Source organism: Molothrus ater, chromosome 1, assembly GCF_012460135.2.
Source record: "Molothrus ater isolate BHLD 08-10-18 breed brown headed cowbird chromosome 1, BPBGC_Mater_1.1, whole genome shotgun sequence".
Lineage (NCBI taxonomy): Eukaryota > Metazoa > Chordata > Aves > Passeriformes > Icteridae > Molothrus > Molothrus ater.
The window spans coordinates 131881248-131891735 of NC_050478.2; the positions used below are offsets into that span (position 1 = coordinate 131881248).

Genomic DNA, 10488 nt, shown 5'->3' on the forward strand with positions numbered 1-10488 from the left:
CTGCACAGCGTCAATATTTCTTCCAGCAGGTCTGGGAAAAACTTGGAAGGAAATCACTACTCTTACTTATGCACATAAAGAAATCAATCTCTAAGGGAGAGGAAGGAAAAAGGAGGATGAAGATTTTATACTTCCTCTAGGAAGAGAACTGTCTTCTGTTCACTTACAAGTTCATTCTGCTCTGCACATACAGACCCTTCAGCCCACCAGCAGCCACCAGTAGCAATAGAGACTATTACTCCAGTTATAGTTTAGATGGGAAAAGAGTATCTGCAGAAAGACATCTTACCTCTCTAAAGACAGGCTTGTTGTTATTAACGTCATTAATTCCTACAATAACCTCAGCAAAACTGCTCAGAGGAGTGGGTCCCCCCGAGGCATTGTCATCTATGGCCGTGACATTCAGGGTGTACTGTGGCCCTTTCAGACTGGGTGGTGGGTTTCTGCGGAGTTTTATGATGCCTGAATTTAGAAGCATAAAGTGTCATGTTAATGTACTCTGTAAACACACAAAATCAAGTGAGCATCACATTTCTTTGTCACTGTATTGCTGGCTCAGTTTGTATTTTGGTAGCAAAGCACAGTAACTGTTCATGTTAGTCTGCACAGGCTTGGACCAGGATCCCAAGTTTTGGCTGATAGTTAAAGAACAACCATCATATAGTAGAGGAAATGTATTTGAATATCTGTATAGAGGCTTTGCCCCAGAGGTCCCGGTTGCCCTTGATGGGCTGCAGCCGCGATGTCCTTCATTGGGCTGCAGCTGTAACCAAGGAAGATGACTGGGATAAAAGGGGGCGGGATAGCCAGTCAGGGAGAGCCTTGGGGGAGCTCTGACCTGAGAGAGAACAGCATGCAGCAGAAGGAGTCAGTGAAGATTGGCAGCTGTAAGAATACACCAAAGAGGTATGGACTTTAGAAATCTGATAATATCATTATAAGACTCTAGAGAAATAATAGAAGAACAACACCATCATATCAAAGAACTAATGCTCACTGATACAAAGCATTCCCATCTGCATATTATGTAAATATGGAGCTCTCTTATGGTTCTTGACACACAGGTGGGGCAGAGTCAATAGAGATTAGACAGTAAATACCTGAGTTCTATACCCTCTTTCCTTACCTTTCTGGCTATCCAGCTCAAAGTTGCCCTCCTCATTGCCCCCTGTGATCAGATAGAGCAGCCCGTCTCCATCAGGGTCCTCTGCCTGAACAGTCGCCACCAAGGTGCCGGGACCAGCATCTTCCGAAAGGAAGGTCCTGTAACTGATGGACACAAGGGAGCAATGGCAGCACACAAAGTATCAGAATAACCATCATCCTCTTAACCATCAGCAACAGTATGAACTCATTATGAATGGCTTTTTAAAGCTTTGGGCATGCAATCATGGAATCAAATTGGTTCAAGATATGACTTAGGTCTTCTTTGTTCAATATTTGGTACTTATTTTAGGATTGTAATCCTGTACTTTTGGTATAGATAATTTTGAAGGAGCCTTTGGAGGATAACAATGTGCACCATAATATGTTGTACTGTAAAACAGGATCATCTATCTACTAAAGTTGAGTAAAAGGACTAGTATCTGCCATGCAGTGTTTCTTATGCCCCTATATATTAATGGAAAGCATCAGATACTACAGAGATGAAATTTTAAAAAGTATTTAATTTTGTAAATAAATATATGTATGTTTTGTATTTAAAATATGTTCAGACTTCAAAATTGTGCAAAGAATAGGAACTGTCTAGATTGAGGACAGGAAAGAAAAGGGAGTCTTAAAGAAGCAGGGGCTCATGAAATTAGCTTATAATACAATCTTTTGGTGCTAAAATTCAATTTTGGTAGTAGTTTGCTAACTACCATATTTATTTGTCACCTATTTATACATGGATAATCACTTTGAGACCTAGGAGTCAAGACAGTCAAAATCATTCCCTGTATAGATAGGTCTTTGATTCATTCTGTTCTCTCTCTATAAAGTCAATATACTGGTATCACAAATGATGTATTTTTTTAGACACAATCTAGAAATGAAAGTCCAACTCGTAAAGCCTTTCTATATAGAAATTACCCTTCAATTTCACCGGTATTTACAGTTGCACAAAACAACAAGTGACCATTTAGCCAAGTGCTACAAAGGTTACATGTCAGAACAGCATCATTTAAGAGCAGAGCAGGTGCTGAGGGTGCCTTACAGGGCCTGGGAGAAGACGGGAGCCTCGTCATTGACGTTGGCCATGCGGATGCGCACGGACGCCGTCCCCGTGCGAGGGGGGTGTCCTCTGTCCACAGCGATCACCACAAACTCGTACATGTGGTTGGCTTGCTCAAAGTTCAGCCTCTGGTTAGAATTGATGACCCCGTGACGTGTGATGGAAAAATCAGTGCTCTGGATGAAGTAAGAGATCTCAGAGTTGGAGCCAGAGTCGCAGTCTGTTGCAAGCACTGTTAGAGAACACATTTAACAGAATGGTCATACTGCAAAGGAGGTTTGGTTATGCTGTTTACCACCAAGCCAACTCTGTTTTTTTGTTAGTTTTTGAGAACAGGCATCACCTAAATCTGTTTCATCCATAAAAGTTTTTTTTTGTTGTTTTGTTTTTGCTTTGTTGTTGTTTTTTCTGGTTAGCATCTGGGAACTTAGCAGGAGGCTGGGAGTGAAAAATCAAAACAACTCTTCCCTCTGCTCCAACCCAGCCCGAGTGATCTCAGTCAGGTGAATTTGCAAGAGCTGTGATCCCAGCACTGCACAAAATGCTTTGCACAAATAGCAGTCAACACTGGTAATTAGCACACAATCAGTATGCATGTTGGTTAACATTATCAGTCATAAACTGGTTCCTCACTTGTCCCAGGAATGCTATGTTCAAATTTAATTAGCTCCCAGCTAGTTATATACTTTTTAATTACCGGGTGCTTCAAGGTGCAAAGAGTGATTAAACATTCTTCCCCAGTAAGTGTTTATTCAGTACACTGAGTGTCCCATCTGCTCAGGAGCAGCAAACCAGCACAACAAAGCATCAAAAGTGATTTTTAAAAGCAGAAGCTCACCTCTCCAATTACCTTGCAATTTTTCTAGCCTAAAAATGAGGCTTCACATCATTCCTACACTGGTAATAAACAAACTCCTTATTCTAGCAGTAGGATCCAGATGCAGCCACCCCGGTAGCACACAGCCTTGTGGAAGCAGAACAGTGATTGCAGTGCATGGACACCCCAGCGAACAGCTGCAGCATCATTCACAGAGGGGTGGCAGAAACAACCTGTCTCTATCAGAATACTAACTCAAAATATGAAAGGAGCAGAGAATGATTTCAAAAGTACACTGAAGAACTGTTCTACTTAGTTGCAAAAAAATTTGACTGCATCTGTCTATGTCATTGTTTACAAGGATATTTAGAGTGGTTGTAACATTTTGTTCAAAATCTCTCCAAATCCTGCCGTGAATAAATGTTTGTGTTACAGACTACAAAATCAAGGGCTTTAATGTTAATCACTCTCTTGCTGCACTGACAGACAAAATATATTAAAAATGCAAAGACTAAAATGACAGTGATTTAAATCTGCCTAATATAGTGGTTAAGTATTGTTTTTAGAAAGGCATGCAGAATGTGAAAAACATTTTTGATTTGAAAAATTCAGATTTAATCTACAGCCATTAGTGAGCCATTTAACCACTCAAAGAAATATATTCTATGTGCTTAACAATATGCTTCTTTTCCAAATAAATATATTCTATGTGCTTAACGATATGCTTCTTTTCCCCCAGATGTTTTCTGGCAAATAGGGAATGTGGCACTTACTTGTACATGACAGAAACATGCCTTACTTCCCAATAGCACCTGGGACTCCCATTCCCCTCCATTTCATTCCATCCTGGAAACTGGTGTGCCTTGCAAAGGATATTTTAAGGCTCATATGCCAGGCACAGCAGTTCTGTGCTGGCTTAGCACATGTTCTGAACTAGCTTAGTGTGAGCTACCTCTGGCTCAAAAGCTGACTGAGCTGCCAGCTACAGCTCCAAGCCTTGTTCTGCTGGCACAGTGGTGCAGCTGAAGGCTGAGGGTCCTTCTGAGAGCACCCTCCATGCTCCAGACTTTGAGTGTGCTAAATTAAAAGCAGCTGAAAACTGAAACCTACATTGGCATCACCCACAGTTTTAACAAAAGCATTTATCACACTACCTTTTTCACTGTCACCAACAGATACAGGCAGGCCCAGAATGGCAAAAGCTGTCATATTTGCATTTATTTCTGTTTGTGGGTCATTCTGAGGCTGCAACATCCCATCCCTCAAGGAGCTACAGTGAGGGTAAGAGATCTTTGTCTTTTTTTCCTGAGACACTTACCTTGGCAGTCAGAGTTAGTGGCCCAGGTCTCATCTGCACAAGGTACAGCTCCCTTGCAGCCACTAACAACCCTGCTCAGCCCTTCCACAGCAAGTGAGTCTTCACACACCCATTTCCACTGACTGCCACTATACTTCCACCTCACATTTTCTTTTCTAAGATGGATGTTCCTCTTGAAATGTACACCATATGGCAAGCCAACAACGTGGGATGCAATTGCCCAGCTTTGACATTCTGCTTTCTTTGGACATGGGGCATAAGTTTTTTCCCCCACAAGTAGAATTTTGATGAGCTTTACAAGTCCTCTGGACAGAAGGATATTCATCTCTTTAAGGAGAATCACATGCTTAGGAATTTTAGGATTTGGTTATTCTGATCATTTGCTTTCTTCCCAAGAGCAATTAAATCTAAAAATTAAGCCTGACAAGCTCTGAACTCTCTTTGCAAATGTTTAGAGAAAGCAGGCCCTGCAGCCCCCTTACACAAGGGAAGCTAAACTTATCACCTCTGCAACCTGCAGAGTTCAGCTCCAGCTTTGGGAAATTTATATTTTCATCTTTTTGCTAAGTATCTTGCCTTGGCACATACTCATTTCTCAGAGTCCCTACCCCCTGAAGTCTTTTATCAGCATACTATTTTAGCCTCTAAAAATGTCACCTGTGCACTCAGGATTTATATGCAAGTGACACATGGCCATGTTAAAAACAAACATGGGATGATGACTGGTAAGCCACAACCATAAATTTAAGTTCACAGGCTTTCAAAATATTTTTTCTTTAACACTTTGCAAGTCAGTTATACAGCGTTAATGCCTATTTGACAAAACTAGCTGCCCATTTTAAAAAGCCCGGGTTTTTTTTCTTAACACATTAAGGAAAGTAAAACTAATTGTAGCTGCTTCTGGCACACAAAAAGATTACCAAGATGAGTTAAAAGACAGCTACAACATTTAAAGGAAATGAAGTCACTTCCTATCAGCTGCTTTAACTGCCCTTGGATACCACAGGATCTCTCCTTGGGCACAGTACAGTGATCCTCACCTGAAGACACTCACAGCTCTACTTCCAGGCTAGCTAAAAGTCATCCACAGACTGCCAGGAAAGCTGCCATCCACACCTTACCAAGGCAGTGCCTGTGGAAGAGAGCACTTCCTCATGGCCAGAACATGGAAAGGCAACAAACTAGCAGGTCTGTGGCAGGACTGAAGTGAGAGATGACAGGATGGTCCCCACCTTGCAGAACAGATGTGCCAACGGGAATGGTTTCAGGAACGTTGTCTCTGCTGTAAATGGAGCGCTGGAACTCAGGAGAACAGTCGTTTTCATCGGTGATATGGACCATGACCTGAGGAGAAAGGACACACTGAGAGTGGATTTTAGCTCCTACACTGCTAAAGGAGCACCTCTTTCTGGACACTGCAGTGGCACTCAGTGCTTTTGCTGCTGTCCCATCCTTACACCTCTGATGCTATTCTTCTCACACTACTCCTGTAACACACAGAGAAGTGTTTTCTCCTCCACACCCAAGACGGGACTGAAAGCCACAAAGTAATACGAGAGGTATTTGCAGAGTCCAGATGTGAACCCAGATTTCTGCCTGTACTACAAGGCTCCCCCCTGCCCAGCATCCTCACTGGGCTATCCATCTGTGTAACTGGTCCTGGATCAAGGGGTTGCAGACCATGGGTAGGAGTGAAGAGATTCCTGTACCTCAGTCACACTGCTGAGAGTGCTCTCAACTTCCATGGCTCTCAGAAGGAGGTGGTAGAGGTGGTGCTCGCTCTCGTAGTCCACGGGGTGGGTCAGGCTGAGCTCTCCACTCTCTTGCCTCACCCGGAACAGCCCAGAGGGGTTTGTCAGGAGAGTGTAGGAAAGAGGCTGGCTCTGGAAAGAAACAGCCTCAACAACTGCTACTCTGCAAAGAACGAGAGAACAACCCTTTGCTTCAAAACAATAACAACAAAAGCTGTCTCCTCAGCACCTAGAGGAGCATAGGATGAAGAAAGCTGTCTTGCTCACTCTCTGTCAATGTTTGGCTCAGTTTTGTATCCAGACTGGAAACCCCTTTTGCTACAGGGAGCCCATCTACCTTCTCTTCTCTCACCAAACTTACTCACTGACATAGCAGTGCTGAAATAACAACCCATTTCAACCCCCACTAACAATAAAATGCTTTCTTCTTTCCTATTGTAGCCTTTTAAATACTTGACAGCAGTTACTAGTTTACCCCCAGTTTCTCAGTTATTCAGAAATAAGTGATCTACTATACTTCTGAGTTTCTCTGTAGTTGTTTATTTAGAAAAGAAATGGGTTTACACATGGATGGGAAACCCATGGAGCACAGAGCTTTCCAGATCCTGCTGTCCACCTTGGCAGGATATCAAAGGAATATTTGCCTCCCTGCTGTGACTTATGTTTTGAAGCTCCACCTCTCACACCAGTCTTTCACCAGCATAACACACTTTTAGCTCATCTCACTGAAAGCTCCTGCGAAGTAGAGAAATTTCCCTCCTCCTTCTCATTCAGTCTCTCTTAAGGATTAGTGGCACATCTCCAACAATTTTTTCCTAGGTCATCAGTTTATTTCGAGGTTTCCTGCTCCTTAGAGGCCTTATGGCACTGTTCCACCTGCTCCTTAGAGGCCTTAAAGCCCATTCTGCTCTCAAGTAGCTGAACAGTAGCAATAAACCCAGAGCCAGCTTGAGAGCATCTCCCCACTGTGGCTTGGCTTAGCCACTCTCCATGCAACAGCAGAGCCCCTTGGAGACTGAGCTTTATCTCTTTGTACTTCACACTGCTGCTGTTATCTCAAGACTCTCGCAATGACTTGTCTTTCTAGAAATTTAAATACAAGTCAAACAGGACACAAACAACTCCAGATCTGGTTAATTAAAAGACTATTTTTCAAGCATTTGTTTAAATCACTAGGAGATGCATAGCCAGTAGTTCGGCTGTTCTAATTCATGATGCAATGCACTAAAATCCCAAAAGCATTAAAATAATTCCAGCATCCCAGACTACATGTGACACATGGAGACTCATGTCATACTGGAGAAAGATCAAAAGAGGCATAATTTCTTTTAGAAAACACAACATTATTTTTAAAGTGTGATAGACAAATGCATATGCATGGCCCTAAGAAGCAAATCACAACAGTTTCACCCTCTTGTGCTCTGTGAAGCTCCTCTCAGACTGCAGGGACGGAGTCACCCAACCAAGTCCAACTCACTTTTCTCCTGCTGGAGTGTTTTCAGGGACAAACACGCTGTAGGACATGTTTGTGAACTGTGGGGGGCGGGAGCCGGCCAGGATGGAAACAGAGGCGTAGGGGCTTCTGTTGCCCTGCTCATCAGAGGCTTCCACAGTCACCACATACTCCTTGTTCCACGTCAAAGGCAGACCAGTGGTCATGATCATGCCAGTGTCTTTATCCACTCGGAATCGCTCGTCACCACCTACCAACACATGCACAAAGCTGCTCTGAGACAGGCCCCACAGCAAGAACATTGGCACCTCCACCATTTCAAAGTAAGCCATCCTCAACTCATCCACCTCTGTCCTTGTATATGCTTCTTTTTACCTTTCCAGTTGTCCACCTTATCTTTCACACATACTGTTTTGTTGACCAGCAGTGTAACAGAGACAAGAACAAGTAAGAAATGGAGCTGTTAGCTAACAGTAAAGCTGCCATCAATTTCAAAATAAGCAAAGAAAATGGCAAGAAGAAAGATTCCCATCCATGTAACTTTTACTTAAGCATTTCCAGCTTCTGTTTGCTGTACTTGTTGTATCTTTAAGGATTCCCCAAGGGAAAAATTTACCCATGAAATTGTAAACTTGGTAAGAAACATTTGCAACTAAAGAGAATTTCACCTTTTGTGTTCAGACCAGCCCTACCTGCAATGAGAGTGTAGGTTATGGCAGCAGAGGTGTTTCCAGGGCTGCTGCAACGTGCGGTGAGCTGGTAGACGAGCGCGCCTTTGCGCGCATCGGGGTCGACGCGCGCCAGGTACGGGTACGGGTACATGGCCCAGGACAGCAGCTCCTCCTCCGGGGCAAGGAGAGTCACGTGGCACAGGTACCAGTCATCATCTGCAAAACACACACGCTTTTCTAGACAGCTTGGTCACCAGCTTAACGCTAAGATCTTATCCATTAGTATCTGAGAAGGAAGCTTCCACTGCAAAGGACATGTAGAGATTTAATCACACTATTTTTTACCTCTAGGGAGACCTATTTTCAAGCCTTTTTAATTCACAGCAAGTCACTAACAGATGCTAAAGTTATATATGGGCTTCTTGAAGAAATTTTCCTAAGAACATTTGTGTTCTAAAAGCGGCCTTAAGATTTGACTACAAATTAAAAAGAATATATTATGGAATGTAGAGAATAAAGTTGAATAAAAAGAGAAACTACATGTAGAAAGGGGGTATGTAGAAAGGTACATAGGAGAAATGTACGTTTTCTGCCTGTTAAAATATGATCACATACTTCAACAAACTGCACTGAGGTTGCAGGTCTGTTAAGGGCTACATCACTACACAATGAAAGACCCACCCAGGTGTATGTGTGTCTCATACAGGAAACCCTTCAACTCTGCCTTCAAGAAGGACATCTCACACAGGATGGAAGAAGGCAGGAGCACGTGGACAAAACCAGCACCAAAAGCCAGAAATTCCAAACAATTCTAGGTGTGTGTCTCAGGGATGTGATACTAAATAAAAGGCTACCCACAGACAGACATTCCCTGACACACCAGACCTGTACTTCCAAGCAGCCTCACCCCACAGTAAAAATACATGCTGGACAAATTTCCCAGAGATAATCATTCCCAGGAAGGAAAAAACTTTACTGAATTTTTGTGGGGTTTTATAGTATTTAAAATCATTTAAGACATGGTTTCCTTAGTTTTCTTAGATTACATGGTTTCTGGTTTTCTCCAGCACTGCATACAGGAGAACATTGGTTTACTTTTTGTTTTCTCTGTATTGCTGTGTAGGACAAGGCACAACCCATAGCATGAGGTAGTAGCTCATAAGAGCAGCTGGAGCAGTCACTATTTTATCTATAGCCAAGAAGGAGGGTTGACAAATACATGTCCTAATTCAGCCTGTAACAGACAGTGTTATTTTGCTAGTAAAGGGATGAAAACTTGTAGGCATGAGCATTTAAAGATATTTTGTTCATTTATTGGTCTAATTCAGGCAGTTCTAATTTCTGCAGAGACTGAATATCTAGTCAAGTATTTTTCCCATATAGTGAAACTTGGAGAATTATTTAAAAAATTGTAATTATACAGATTTTTCTTAATATTGCTCCATGTAGGTGATCCAATTTTTAAGTACCAATGAATAATGAGGTCCTAAACCTGCTGCAGGTATTGTAAAACCCGCCAAAAGTCAGCAGTAAAACAGAGATTTATGTTTTAAAAAAGACAGACAAGGGAACAAATTTCACTGAGTTCAGGACAGCATGTCAGGGAAAATATTTGTGTTGCTCAAATTAACCATAATTTTCTGTACTTTTACAAACACTTCACCTTACCTCTCTATGAAAGGTGTATTTAAATAGAAACATAGAAGAATTTAGATTGAAAAAGAGTCTAAGATCATCAAGTCCAATCATTAACCTGGTACTGCCAACTTAACAACTAAACCTGGGATTCACCATCCCTGGAAACGTTGAAAAAGCATGTGCACATGGCACTTGAGGACATGACTGAATGGTGAACATGGTGCTGGTGCTAGGTTGACAGTCAGACTTGATCATCCTAAAGGTCTTTTTGAACCTTAAGAATTCTACAATTCCATTAAACCATGTCCCTAAATGCCACATCCACATGTCTTTCAAATACCTCCAGGATGGTGACTCAACCACTTCCCTGGACAGCCTTTTCTAATGCTTGGCAACCCTTTCTGTGAGAAATTTTCCCCCTAATATTGAATCTAACCCTCCCCTGGCACAACTTGGGGCCATTTCCTCTTGTGCTATCACTTGTTACTTGGGAGAGGAGACCAAGCCACTCCTGGCCACAATCTCCTTTTGGGCAGTTGCAGAGAGCAATATGGTCACCCCTGAGCCTTTTCTCCAGGCTAAACACCCCCAGCTCCCTCAGCCTCTCCTCACAGGACTTGTGCTC

General features: G+C 42.5%; 1 protein-coding gene across 1 annotated transcript in view; it reads right to left on the reverse strand.

Annotated features, from left to right (window-relative positions):
• LOC118684075 (neural-cadherin-like) overlaps positions 1-8376 on the reverse strand; it is a 40638-nt gene extending 32262 nt beyond the window's left edge. The window contains exons 1-7 of the mRNA XM_036378770.2: positions 8247-8376; positions 7579-7804; positions 6060-6264; positions 5583-5694; positions 2198-2447; positions 1127-1269; positions 290-462 (exon numbers count right to left, since the gene is read on the reverse strand). Of these exons, the coding sequence (XP_036234663.2) occupies positions 290-462; positions 1127-1269; positions 2198-2447; positions 5583-5694; positions 6060-6264; positions 7579-7804; positions 8247-8376 (1239 nt within the window). The remainder of the gene's footprint in view (positions 1-289; positions 463-1126; positions 1270-2197; positions 2448-5582; positions 5695-6059; positions 6265-7578; positions 7805-8246) is intronic.
• Positions 8377-10488: the final 2112 nt, after the last annotated feature.